The sequence below is a fragment of the Cannabis sativa genome, chromosome 5, assembly GCF_029168945.1.
Source record: "Cannabis sativa cultivar Pink pepper isolate KNU-18-1 chromosome 5, ASM2916894v1, whole genome shotgun sequence".
Taxonomy (NCBI): domain Eukaryota; kingdom Viridiplantae; phylum Streptophyta; class Magnoliopsida; order Rosales; family Cannabaceae; genus Cannabis; species Cannabis sativa.
In genome coordinates this window covers 21831850-21845766 of record NC_083605.1, presented here as the reverse complement: position 1 = coordinate 21845766, position 13917 = coordinate 21831850, and the positions used below count along the sequence as shown (strand labels likewise).

The following is a 13917-nucleotide window of genomic DNA, read 5'->3' as shown; positions in this document are numbered from 1 at the left end:
AATAAGGAAATTAATAACAAACGAGCACATCAATTATAGTATTCTGATAATAACATTAAAATTTAAACTTCTATTCATCCATGTAATTTGAACAGCAAAGAAAAAAAAAATTAACTTTCAAATCTATGCTTAACAAAAACATCAATGGCAACAAAAAAAACATTTGAAGGACAAGCCACTAGTTAAGACGAATTTCAAGCATGGGATAGCAACTGAAGATGACGGCTAAAGACGATAACTACTATTGGATTGGATTGAATGACACTCTACTCTGCGCACACGATAATAAAAGTTGAAGATGAGTTATTCACACAATTAGAAGATTAAAAATTGGTTAAATTTGTCATGTGTTCTACATTTCCCTTAATTTTGCGTTACAGAGGTTTATGTTAATGTTGTGTGAGATTAGCCAACAATCGTTAGGCCACTACTAAAATACTAATCTCACAGTGAGATCTACCTGAAATTATTAACTAATCTTTTTTTGTATCTTTATTAAAATAAATTAATTAATATTATTAGTTCTCTCTCTCTCTCTCTCTCTCTTTTCTTTTCTTTTCTTTTTTCTTTCTTCCTTATTTTTTTTTTTCAATGACAAACTATTTATCATCATAACTAAAAGAAAATTTAAGTTTCTTACATACATCTCCATGTGATTGCAATAGAAAAGCAAACGAAATCGGTTAAGCTTGGGAGGAACAAACAAGCAACAGTTTCCATTCCAATACCATATATAATTGGAAGTAGAGACTGTAGAGTGAAGAGAAAAAGGGTAAAGATATGAAGAGCGGTGGCTCTTCGTATGCTGTTCCGTCAAAGAAGCGATGGCGAGGGTTAGTGATTGGGGTACTCTGCCTCGTTATCCTCTCCATGCTCGTTCCACTCGTCTTCTTGCTTGGTCTTCACAATGGCTTTCAATCTCCAGGTAACTTAATTTTCCACTTCCCTCTACTTTTTTCACTGCCATCATGTCTGTTCAGCCAAATCTCAATTGCTCGTGTTTAGATCTGTTTCTTCTTCCCCATTAGACTGTCTCTACTACTCCTCTGTTAATGGCGATTTGCTTTTACATTCTCGATTTTACTCAGATCGACACTGTTCTATACCCGAATTTTGAATCTATTTTGTCCATTTTGGTTCCCCATTGGATGTTTCAGCTTACACCCGTTTGCTTTCTTTTGCTAAATTCCTTCTTATCTTTTCGTCTCATGCAGGATACGCGTCTGAACAAAATTCGGCTTCGGTGAGGGTTTTGTGAATAGATTTTGTGTTTTGTCAATGCCCGTTTATTTTTTTATTTTTTTTAACTTAATTCTATGTTTCGGCTTGTTTCAGAATCCGATTCGAGGGTTTATTAATGATAGCCCTGACCAATCTGAGGTAATAGTGTGTGTACATGTTATCAGTGTGTAGTTTATCCACTAATCTAGAAGAGCAAACTGACCCATTACTTGTAGTAACTAGTCTTGAAACTGTGTATGCTTAGATTTATTTATTTATTTTTCAGGGTGATCAGTCTCGTCATGTGGATGATCTCGTGAGACGACTGGCACCAAGTCTTTCTCAGGTTCATTACTTAGAACTCTGTTGGCCAATGCTTACTTTTCTATCACTGTCAAACCATAGCTAGTGCATTGCTATCTTGCTATTTGCATAGAGCATTTTTTTCTATCAAATTGGATAAACTTCCTAATTCCCTATTGCATAACTTATGCTTCTGTCTAATCATCAAATCATGTGGTGTTACTTGTGCTTCATGCCAAATATAATATAAATGTCCCCGATAATCTCAAGCTCAAACTTCAAATGACCCGATTATTGATTTCTGAATGGGACAACAGACGCAGTTATAATTATTTAATCTAATTCTTGCAGGGATAAATCTAGTACCGCGTGTTATATCTGTACCATGGCTAGAAATTGTTTATCTAAGAAATCAGTTAGCGAATTAGTTGTAGGTTTATAGCTTTGAAACTGGTTTTACTTTAATAAAACTGTCACACCTTTTGGTGAAAACTGATGTTTACATGAATCTAGTGCCTCTGGCTTTGTTGAAAATTTAGGGCAAGGATATTATCAAACTTTCTGTGACTCTTAAAGTATAGTATGGAGTAAGCTACCACTAAGTTATGCGAAGGTTATGGAATTGAGTTCCAACAAAAAGGAAAGAAAAGAAGGTTATGGGATTGATCAGTAGAGCAGGGAATCTGTATTTCAATAGGTCAAAATAACAAATATCTGTTTGCAGAGGTACTAAATTTGTGTCCTCATCCCTTGATAGACATGTTGATTTTGATATAACTATCGCAGATGTACTCTTCTGTTTCTCTCCAGGGGCATTATTATGCATTTGATCTTACTCTTGGAGTACATCAAATACTTGAGTTATAGCAAGGCAATAAGTAATGCAGTGCTGCTTTTTGTCAATATATGTTGCTTGCTTTCTAGTCATCTATTCTCTTTCCTTCCACTGATTCTTTTTTTAGCATTTTCTACTCTAGTTCGGAGGTCTTTGTATAGTCAACAGTTTATCTTTGCTATAGGTAGCTCCACATGAACTTCAGATCTTAACTTATTTTTTTCAATTATCCTCACCACCTGCCACTGCCAGGCTAGACAGCCCCATGAGTTCAAATTTTTATGGTAATGCTTGCTAGGGTGCAAAAAGGGTGTGTTGTTATAACTTATAGTTGTACTTGACACTTATCATTCATAGAGCTATGCTATCATCTTGCCATAATAAATTATATTTGATTGATAAGTTTTTTTCAGCTCAACCTTCCTTTGTTTCGTTGGAATACCACTCCCATAATTAATTGCTCTAGACCATCCTTTATTGTAAATAATATATGGTTTGTTTTCTGTTTTTTGCTTGACTAATATTTGTGGTACATCTGCTTCATTACTCTATTACTGTATAATTTGTTTTATACTTAAACAATTGTTTTCAATTTGTGCAAATTTGTTTGCCTTACTACCACACTCAACATAAGTTTGATGCATTTTATGGAAGGCTTCTCATTTCATGTTTTGAATTTACACAATTGTTTTGAATCTGACCATAGATATACCTTTTCTATTTTGATCTCAGTACATGTGTAGGATTTAATGTTGACAAGAGAGTATTTTTCTAGTCAAATCTTGTGTGTTTGTTAGAGAAGCCATTGATTCTTAGCAAGGATGAAAAAAATCAATATGATTGGCATATTTTTGTTGAAAATATCTGAATTTATAAGGTTCTGATATTTTTTTAGTAATCTTTGTAGAGAATCTTGTAACCACATTAATGATTCTCGCAACTATAGAATGGGATCTAATAATAGTTATTACTCAACTATCTGCGATATTTTGTATTATTCATCTACTTGATTTGGTTGGTTTAATTCTAATTTGCATGTACATATACAAAGTTTATATCATAATATAATTAGTATTGATTGATCAAGACCATATGAAAGTTACTTTTCAACCTCTAAGAGTTTGTTTTGGTATCGATATCTTATTAAGTGTGTAAAATATTATTATATTTGTATAGTAGTGTAATTTTCAAGATAGTTTTTAACGTATGTATGGCTAATGTTTGTTTATGTACTATTGAATGTTTTAAATTTTGTGGTAAACATTTCCAATCAATTTTCATTTCAATTTTATGATAAGCATTTCCAATCGATTTTCATAAAATCAAGTACTAAAATTTTATCAACACCAATATTTTCAACCCTGATTCCTAGTGGCTTGTTGTTGGTTATGGAAAGGTGCTTCTATTATAAAATTGTTTGTGTTAATCAGATTTGTAGCCTATGGATGTCTCATTATCCTCTCATTCTGCATGCCAGGATATATTTAAGAAATCTATACATGAATCTGAGAAGGAAACCATTCGCAGTGGCACTAAGCAAGATGATATTCTTAAAAAAGGTTCCATTGAACTCTGCATTTTTAAGTACTAAGACACCCCTCCTTCCCACTTATAGTTATGCATTAACGTGGATTATTTTCAAATCAATTTGTAGGAGTCTCAACACCAGCTAAGAAAGTTCCACAGTCTTCTCCCAATCCAAGTGTATGAATTTTCAGTCTTTTGCTTAAAATTGTTGTAACTTGCTATTCATTTTCTTGTGTTTTATTTGCTTTAATGAATTTGAAATTTGTAACAGATGGTTGGTGCTGGTGGCCCAACTCACATAACAAAAGATATGAAAAATGTTGATGAAAGTGGCAAGCAATGTGAATTAAAATATGGGAGCTACTGCATTTGGAGTCGTGAGCACAAAGAAGAGATGAAGGATTCAATGGTGAAGAAATTGAAGGACCGATTATTTGTCGCACGAGCATATTTTCCTACTATTGCGAAACTTCCCGCACAAGACAAGTTGTCTCGGGAGTTGAAACAAAATATTCAGGAATTGGAGAAAATTTTTAGTGAATCAACCACTGATGCTGATCTTCCACCACAGTAAGTTTCAAAAAACATTTTATATAATTTCACTATTGACCATCTGAGTTAACAGTTACCCAAGATACTACCAATTGTCACGTATATTTTCCAGTTGACTTTAATTTTTCAATGTTTTGCCATTAATTATTCTTAGGCGCATAGTTTGCTGCCAGTTTTTTATTTTTTCTGCTAGGACATCCATTTGAGCAAGGATTTCTAAAATTTCTTTCACGGTATATAGAGATGATTAAACATGAGCATAATACTAAATGACGACCCTGTTACGGAATATACATAAACAGATTCAATAATAGCCTCCAGCTGAATTATTCTTTTACTTCTCTTGGATCCATAATGTCAACTATCCTTCAAGTATGAAGGAGCCAACAACTTGCTCCTTTTCTGAATATATTTGTTGCAATGTACAATGATCAGGCTGGGCATGGTGGGTGTGAAATCTTGTATTGATTAAGGGTGGTGTATTAACATGTCATTGTATATATTTGATGTTGGCTTTCTCTAGTAGTAACTAAAGAAATAGATGAAACACAACCTTAAATTCTGATCTCTTTTTAGAGTTTTTAATTAATTTGGTTAGTTTGTTATCCTGATTGCATTTTTTTTAGTGATTTGCATAAGTAGATCCATTTAAATTTGTTTGATGATTGTCTAGACAAGATCAATCTATTTAAAAATTTCCTTGACCCTAGTGATCGAGATCTAGCTCTTAGGACAAGTTAGCAGTAGATGATTTGCACTACACTTATAGTTATTTTTTTTTTCATGTTCCAGCTTTTTATGTTTGTATGGTTTTTAAATGTTTGATTAGGGTGGAGAAGAAGCTAAAGAGGATAGAAGCTGTAATAGCAAAAGCTAAAACATTCCCTGTGGACTGTAATAATGTTGATAAGAAATTAAGACAAATATATGATATGACAGAGGATGAAGCTAACTTTCATATGAAACAAAGTGCATTCCTCTACCAGCTGGCTGTCCAGACCATGCCGAAGAGTCTTCACTGCCTGTCCATGAGATTAACTGTAGAATATTTTAAATCATCAAGAGATACGGAGCTCTCCTCCACTGAGAAATACAGGGATCCTGCTTTGCAGCATTATGTCATTTTCTCCAATAATTTACTTGCATCATCAGTTGTGATAAACTCAACTGTAATGCATGCCAAAGTATGTTTAGATAGTCTCTCTACCTTCTCTTGCTGTGCAATTCTTTTTCACTTTTCTCATTATGGCATTGAAAATTCTTTTTCCTTTTTTCAGGATAGTGTGAATCAGGTTTTTCATGTTCTAACTAATGCTCAGAATTATTATGCAATGAAGTTATGGTTCATCAGAAACACTTATAAAGAAGCAACAGTTGAAGTGTTAAACATTGAACAGCTTTATCCGGACAACGAAAACATACATGTGTCGTTGCCTGTGGAATTCCGTGTTTCCTTCCATATCATTGACAGTTCTTCACCCATTGCCCAAAGTAGAACAGAATACTTGTCAACTTTCTCTAATTCACACTATCTTCTACCTCAAATTTTCCAGAATTTGAAGAAAGTTGTTGTTTTAGATGATGATGTTGTTGTCCAGAAGGATTTATCAGCCCTCTGGAGCCTCAACTTGGGAGGAAAAGTTAATGGGGCAGTGCAATTGTGTTCTGTGAAATTGGATATTCTGAAAAGCTATCTGGGTGAGAAAAGTTTTCACAATAACTCTTGTGTTTGGATGTCTGGCTTGAATGTTATTGATCTCGACAAGTGGAGAGAACTAGATCTTACTGAAAAGCACCGCACATTGGTGAAGGAGGTACGCAAGCAACAAGCATCTTTGCTTGACAAATCTTATTAGTTCATTTGTGCAATAATATAGGCTCACAATTTAATCATATTTAAGGTTGCTTTGGCAAGAGTCTACTGACTCAATTTCTCTGAATTTCTTCTTTGTTGATTTTGTTTTCTAAATCTACTGTAAGCTACTTACATGTTTTTGACTTTTATCTTATTCTTTTTAAAATCTATGTACAGTTGAGAATGCAAGGACCAAGTGAAGCTGTAGCATTGCGTGCTAGTTTGCTCATCTTTCAGGATTTGATACATGTTCTTGATGACTCGTGGGCATTGTGTGGATTAGGTCATGACTACATGCTTAATATGCAAGCCATAAAAGGAGCAGCCGTTTTGCACTATAATGGAAACATGAAACCGTGGCTTGAATTGGGAATTCCAAAATATAAGCATTACTGGAGGAACTTTCGGAACCAAGATGAACAATTCTTGAGCGATTGCAATGTGAGTTTATGACAAGCTTGACTGTGTTGGTTTTCTGGTAGAGATTCCTGGAGACAGTGCTCGGAAGAAATTTGTGGATGTTGATTTTGCAGTTGCTGACCTTATTCATCAAAAAACCCCAAAGGGTTTATGATTTGGAAGTGGAGATTGCCATCTTGAGTTTGACGAACAGTAAATTCTAATTTTTTTGGTAAATATAATTTTATTCACTTTTGGGGAGAGCAAAAGGGACAAAGATCTCTGATGGCAACCAAAGTGTCAAGTCAAGAGTATTAGAGGAATTGAAATGAGAATGGCAATTCATCTAGAAAGTGATTTAAGTAGCCTTTTGGCTTATTTTGTCAACTGACTGGGAGTGGAGAAGCATACAAATAATTATGTACACGGGAAGTTGCCCTGGATGTTTGGTTCATAGATATTCAACATGCCATTTCATAATATAATTCACTATTGGCTGTAAAGCCTGACTAGTATTGTATGCCTTAAAAGGAAATCATTCTTCTACCAGGGTTTGTATTTTATTTATTTTTAACGTTTTTCCTTTATAATGTGAACTAGTTTTGGTCACTCACGTGTGTGTTTTCTTTTCTTCTTACTACTATCCATTGTCGAGATGAGAGAAACTACATTTTCATTTAGTCTAAATCAGTATTAGATTGTGGCATTTGTAGAATGAACTCTTGATCAAATACAGCAACTTGGGTTATTGTTAATTAAATATTGACACGATGAGATCCAGAAAAACCAAAAATACTGGCAGTGGTATTACAACACCTTCAGATAAAGCACTTGTCCATTTCTTATTGCAGACTTATAACCACGAGGGGCCCAGGGTGTGTTAATAATTATTTGAACCTTTGGCTTGGAAGTATCCTTGACGAATACAAAATCAAAGAAAGAGGAAACATCAATTTAGTACAGACAAAGATTAGCGTACACCGTGGCAAGCATTTCTATTTCTAGAAACGACCACTTGATAAACCCTCTAAACTCCAAAAAGTAATGAGTACAGAAAGAAAGACTTAAATTTTTGCTGACTTTCATAAACAAGATGATCATTCTGCAGATTATACATTATATATCCTTACCTTCCACATTGCTCAGACTGGAAAGTATTTCTCATAGTAACTGTAAGAACATCTCTTCAACTAAATTTTAAAAAATAATAATAAAAGGAGAGATTAATGACAAGTGTAGAAGGGATAGTACTTTTAAGCTCTCTTGGGATTTTTCATTTCTTTTTAAACAAGAAAGTTATCTAATAGTGAAGAGTTGTGGGCGTGGCATGGTATGGTGGCCTCCAAGCCGAAGCTGTAAGCAAGCAAAGGTCCTTCCAGCCAAGCTTAAGGGTTCCATTGTCCTCCACCAAGGTGTAGCCATCTGAAGGGAACATGCCGAGAAGTAGAGTGGCCTGCGTGGCAGCATTGCCTGCAAGAGAGATGCCGCGAAAGCCTGACTGCTGAAGCTTTTCCCGCCAGTTGTGGAACTTGACGTCCCTGCTTCTTGACGGCCCTCCCACGGCCAACACGTTCCTTATCTCCCTCGATAGCAGCTGCTGCTCAACCACGTGCCGCTCCTCACTCTCTTCGTCGTAGCTTGCTCCTAGTGAGTCGAACAGCGCTGAGTAGTAGTGAATCGCTTCCACAAACCTTCCTAAAAACGATCCTGCGTGGCTCAGGTCCTGCTCCACCACTGTTACCACTTTTGGCGCCAATCTGATGTTACATACCATATAATTAGAATAGTGTAAAAATAACCACGATCAATAAGGTTTAATTAATGAAAAAATTTAACATGTTTTTTTTTTTACTTTTGTTCTTTTAGCATGGGACTTGAAGCTTCTTTTATTTTATTTTTTTCGGTAGTTTGAATTGGCTTGCATGGTGATATATATGCATTCACGAGAAATGACAAATTGCATTATTTGTAAAGCCGAAAAGGAGTGGACATAATTAGCGCTGATTGCCTTTCAAAGTACCTTTCCCTTTTCTACATAAAGGAGAAATGGCACCACTGAAATATTGTTTAGGCCTTATTACACAAATCTCTTTGTATATATTAAGACCCATAGTCGAAAACGTCCAAACTATATTACTCAAAAAGCATTGGTCTTCCGTTACTGGGGAGAGAGTGGAAGATGATAACAAAAAGGCAAAGAGAAAAAGAAACAAGGTACCGTAAAAAGAACAAATAACTTTGATGATCGAGTTGTATCTTTTTCAAGTATGAGTTTGTAAAAGTGAACAATTGATATGTATATATTTATATATGGAGAGAGATAAAGAGAGAGAAACAAAGGAGAGAGAGAGAGATTGTTATTAGTTACCTCTGCAAAAGCCACAACGTGTTGGTATCCGAACCCGTAACATCGTAAAGTGAATGTTGCAACCAATGGACAGCAACGGCCTCCCGCTTGCTGACATTCAGCCTCTCAGGGTCCAAATTCCCGACCTTATCGGCCACCGGAAAGAATTCAAAAGGAAGACCCAACTTGTCGGCGAAATCAGTCAACCTTTTGCCGGTGGCCTCGAGTGCCTCCATCGAGTTGCCTAGGCCAGTCAGTCTAACGTAAGGGGGTCCACCTGGTCTAGACGCCAATATGTGAAAAAGGCCTGGCCATTGCAAACCCTGCATGATATCAAGATCGATTATGTGAACCCTTTCCTCTCTTTCAAACGCCTCCTGGATCGCTTGATTGGCTGTGAAATGAGAGAACTTCACGAACGGACTTATCCCATTGAACACCTGGAAAGCCGAAGCCATCCTCTGGCTATGGTTTTGCGGAACCCCAACCGAAGGCATAGCCGCGTATATCCCCAAACACGAGCTCACAAGCCGAGCCGACATTGCCTCCGAGAAGTAAGCCGCCACGCGTTGCGCCGACGTCCCGAACGGCGTCGACAGCTCCGAAATCTCGAGAAGAATCTTGTTCGCATCGTCAAAGTTGTCTGCCGATACTGCCTCTGCGCATTGGAGCAAAAGGGTTAACAGATGTAAACCCTCTTCGTCCCGCTTCTGTTGCCGAAGCTCTTCCTTCTTCTCCCGGAGTAGTACCGCCGGGGATGGTACCGATACAGGTTCCTCCACAGGAGAGGGATTCTCCGGCTGTTGTTGTTGGATGACATCAGCAGTATTGGTTGCGGTTGACGTAGGAAGAGGAGTGGGAGGAGGGGGAAGCACAGCTCCTCCTCCTCCCCAGTGCAAGTACTGGTCGTTGGGTGAAGATTCCAGGGGAGGAGAGAAAACGGGGACGTTGGATGGGTCGGATGCTAGGAGGGAGCGGAGGCGGTACTCGAGGAGTGTGGCTAGGTTTGGGTTGCAAGGGTGAATGATTTCCCTTACGTTGTGGATGAGTTGAGGGATTGAGACGTTGGTGGAGCTGTGGATGAGGTCCTTAATGATACCATCGATCCATGCCGTAGCGGAGGCACTGTTGTTGTGATTATTATTGTTGTTATTGTTATCATCCATTGATGACGTTGTAGTGCTGCTAGTGGTGTTTGAGGGGCTAATAACCCTACAGCCTGAACCAGCAGTAGGAGTTGGACTAAGATTGTTGTGAATGGTATTATTGTTAGAGTTGTTGATACTAATAATATTGGCAGTAGTAGTAGTGTTTATTTCACGGCTAGTAGTAGTAGTAGTACTTTCGGGTGGGAACAAAGGCAGACCCGAAAACCCACAAACGGCTGGGGACTGGTACTGGTGGTGGTGGGTCTGGGGGAGTGACCTGATTTGATTAGGATTATTATTGTGATGAAGATGTTGATAATGGAGAGGGTCGATTTGGGTCAAGTTGGGACTTGTAGAACAAGTAGTAGTAGTATTAGTTGATAAAACCCCAGAAACCCCACCTGACGTCAGATTTGTCAAACTGGGTAACAAAGTGGAGTAGTTGGGGTTAATCCCGGTCGTACTCACTGATGATGGTCTGGCCGAGGTCGGAGAACTATTATTTGGATTAGGAGGAATAATACCATAATTATTATTATTATTATTATTATTACTATCACCAGTGGCCGGAAAAGAGAACCCGATGGCCATAGGAACACCACGCCGAGAGAGCCTAAGATAATCAGCGGCGGTTGCAGTCTGGACTTCCATCTCGGAAGCCATCCTCTTTCTCACCATCTTTCCAGCTCCAGACTCTACAGATTGTACCCTTTGTTGTTGTTGTTGTTGTTGTTGTTCTGCTAGTAAACGACGCCGGTTTAAGGCCAAGTCTTCAGTACTGCTCCCGCTGCTATTGGAACCACCACCACCGGCACCGGAGCTCGGACGAGAGCTTCCAACATGAGCAGTTGTAGTGGTACTATTAATTGTATAATTGGTGGCAGGGTTTCCAGTCAAATCAGTAGTAGCGTCTCCCCCGACATTGTCACTAATCAAAGCAGTCATAATGAATTGAAACCCAAATAAGAAAAAGAGAAAAAGTAATAAAAATGGGGTTATTCAGAAGAGTATATAAATGAGAAGATAAGTACTTACATAGTGAAGAAGAATAAGAAGATGATGATGATGATGATGAAGAAGATAAGTAGATGTGATGAGAAGGCAGTAGCCAAGCAGATAACAGCCGTGAGGAACTGGACAGTGGCTTCGGGATTCTTTTCTCTCTCTCTCTCTCTAAAAACAAATTGATTGCTCAAACATAGTCTCTACACCCCAAAACACGACCTCCTATGCTCTCTTATTATAACCTTCTTCTCTTTCCTTCTTCTTTTGATTTTAATAATACGACTAAGCCGAAGTTTTGCCTTTTGGATCCATCTGATCCTTACCTATTCTTATACACTTTATACAACCCAGAATCCCAAATAAATCAATAAAATATTATTAATAGAAAAATCGAAAAAAAAATAAAAATAAAAAATGGGAGAGCCGAGGCTGTCTCAGTTGTTTATTTCTGATAGTAGTGAAAGGTGGTGGCGATTGTCTTTGCTCGAATGGATTAGCTTCATTTGTCTCTGCTCAAACCCATATGCAGCAGCATTTATATATAAATGATTAAAAATCAATAAAGTTTTTCAAATGAAATACGTATTTAATAATAATAATAATTATGAGAAACGAGAAAAGAAAAATGGGTAGGCGGGGGAATTAATGCAAGTGAAAGAAAAAGAAAAAGAAAAGAGAGGAGCAGAGAAGAGAAGAGAGTGGGAGACGAAGAAGAGAAGATTAGGGAAAGAATTAAAGATTGGGTGGGATTTTGCGTTTGTTTGTTTGTTCGTCGTTGAGCATTTAACGTTTTCAAAATGGTTAAAGACAAAACGACGACCATTACTATGTAGTCCGAGGCGTACAGGGTCCAAGCTGTATAGTAGTAAATATGGTAGCTAGCGTTATCGAGCCAAACACACAGAAAGAAATTAAACAAATTTTGGGTTTCACAGCATTTAAGTTTTATTCAATTAATGCAAACATCAGAAGCATTTAATTTGGTTAGGTAAAAATATTCTTCGCATTTATGTTTGTTTTGATAATGACACTTCAAGCTCATGCTTCATAAAATATTATTAGGGAACAAGAATGTTTTGTAGTATTTTTATTATTAGTAGTAGTAGTAGTAATTAACACTTTGGAAAAGAAAAATAATATTAATAACTAAAAATAAAAACTTGTTAAATTGTCCTCTTCCTTGCGTCTTATAATCAGAGATGATGGAATTATTTGAAACATTCATGGGATTTAACTAAAATGTTTTCGCTACCAAAAAAAACATTTATTAATTTTAAAAAGGAGTCAGTGTTGTATTTTTTTTTATTATTTTTCCCGTCTTCTCATTTTTTTTAACATACACCACAAATTAAAGTGTAAATAATTTTTTGCCAGCAATGAAAATGTGTTTATATAATTATTTAAGTTAATTTATTTTAACAATTTGAATTAGTAATGATATTAAAGGAAGAGATTCTAATTCAAAATTAGTATTTTAAAAATGAAAACTTGATGGAAATTGGGCAGGCAATGTAGAGAAAGTGCTTTCTTCAACTCTATTCCCGTTAACTATTTTAATACATATTCTCTCCCTCTATTGGGATGATAACTCCTGTGGAAACTCATTTATTTAAAAATTAATATATTTATAAATAAAAAAGATAAATTATGTAAAAATTAAAATAATAAATATATGTTATTAATTTTAAATATATAATATTATTTAAAATAAAATATAAATATTTAAAAAATTGCTAATAAATTACAAAAAACACATAAAAATATATGTATAATAACTAAAAATAATATTACAAAATAAATAAATAAAATCAAACGGGACCTGTTAAGGTGGGAGTTGCTATCCCATCCCTGTCTTGTTTAGCATTTGGGAATGGAAAATTATCCCTATTCCTTATTTTGGCAGGAAATCCTTGTCTCGTTAAGGGTAGGTATCTACGAGATCTTAGCAAGGCATTTGATCGCATTGAATCGGCTTACCTTAATGCTATGCTTCTTAAGCTCGATTTTCATGAGAAATGGGTTTCTCTCATTCACCATTGTTTATCCTCTGTCAAATATAAAGTAATATGTGGGAATCATGAGACCAATGTCTTTAGTCCAACTAGAGGGATAAGGCTAGGCGATCCCCTCTCCCCTCTCCCCTTACCTGTTCCTGGTGTGTGTTGAAGGTCTCTCTGCTCTTATAAGACATTTAGAAGTTAGAGGCTGGTTGCACGGCTGTAAAGTTGCCAGAGGAGCTCCAGTTGTGTCTCATATGCTCTTTGTTGACGATAGTTATCTTTATTGTCGTGCTACTGGTGTTGAAATTAACAAAGTTAAAGAGCTCTTGTTAACCTTCGAAAAAGCATCAGGCCAGCAAGTCAATTTTAACAAGTCTTCCGCTTTTTTCAGCTCCAATACTACCCAAAACTCAAAAAATCTCATTTGTAGCTCAATGGGAATCTGTGAAGCAACTGAAGACAACAAATACTTAAGCCTCTGTAGAACTCTTGGAAGAAATAAAAACGTTGTTCTTGGCTTTCTCAAAGACAAAATGCAAAAGAGGATCCATAGTGGGGATGGAAAGTTCTTATCTCGTGCTGGAAAAGAAGTCATGATCAAATCAGTGGTTCAATCCCTCCCTAGTTATGCTATGAATGTTTTTCTCCTCTCAAAAGACACGTGCAAATAAATGGAAACTCTCATGAATCGTTTCTGGTGGCAATCAAAAGGTGAAAACTCTTAG

The 13917-nt window shown here is 36.5% G+C and overlaps 2 protein-coding genes across 2 annotated transcripts; one reads left to right on the top strand and one right to left on the bottom strand.

Annotated features, from left to right (window-relative positions):
- Nucleotides 1-584: 584 nt before the first annotated feature.
- LOC115716430 (probable galacturonosyltransferase 7) lies at nucleotides 585-7301 on the top strand. Its single transcript, XM_030645220.2, has 10 exons — nucleotides 585-925; nucleotides 1215-1243; nucleotides 1336-1380; nucleotides 1508-1567; nucleotides 3837-3918; nucleotides 4014-4063; nucleotides 4158-4456; nucleotides 5268-5622; nucleotides 5716-6252; nucleotides 6471-7301. Exons 1-10 carry the CDS (start codon nucleotides 781-783, stop codon nucleotides 6744-6746), a joined length of 1878 nt encoding a protein of 625 aa, XP_030501080.2. The 5' UTR covers nucleotides 585-780; the 3' UTR covers nucleotides 6747-7301.
- A 452-nt stretch (nucleotides 7302-7753) lies between these two features.
- LOC115716431 (protein SCARECROW) lies at nucleotides 7754-12059 on the bottom strand. The gene is made up of 3 exons (XM_030645221.2): nucleotides 11223-12059; nucleotides 9061-11115; nucleotides 7754-8449 (listed from the first exon to the last, which is right to left on the bottom strand). Exons 2-3 carry the CDS (start codon nucleotides 10863-10865, stop codon nucleotides 7993-7995), a joined length of 2262 nt encoding a protein of 753 aa, XP_030501081.2. The 5' UTR covers nucleotides 10866-11115; nucleotides 11223-12059; the 3' UTR covers nucleotides 7754-7992.
- Between the last annotated feature and the right edge of the window lie 1858 nt (nucleotides 12060-13917).

What these genes read in the sequence shown, in the direction of transcription:
- LOC115716430 (XM_030645220.2), top strand. Translation starts at nt 781, where the DNA reads ATGAAGAGCGGTGGCTCTTCGTATGCTGTTCCGTCAAAGAAGCGATGG. An exon ending in CTGAACAAAATTCGGCTTCG is followed by an intron (nt 1,244 to 1,335) that starts GTGAGGGTTTTG and finishes GGCTTGTTTCAG; the next exon opens with AATCCGATTCGAGGGTTTAT. An exon ending in AGATGATATTCTTAAAAAAG is followed by an intron (nt 3,919 to 4,013) that starts GTTCCATTGAAC and finishes ATCAATTTGTAG; the next exon opens with GAGTCTCAACACCAGCTAAG.
- LOC115716431 (XM_030645221.2), bottom strand. Translation starts at nt 10,865, where the DNA reads ATGGTGAGAAAGAGGATGGCTTCCGAGATGGAAGTCCAGACTGCAACC. An exon ending in ACGTTGTGGCTTTTGCAGAG is followed by an intron (nt 8,450 to 9,060) that starts GTAACTAATAAC and finishes ATGTAACATCAG; the next exon opens with ATTGGCGCCAAAAGTGGTAA.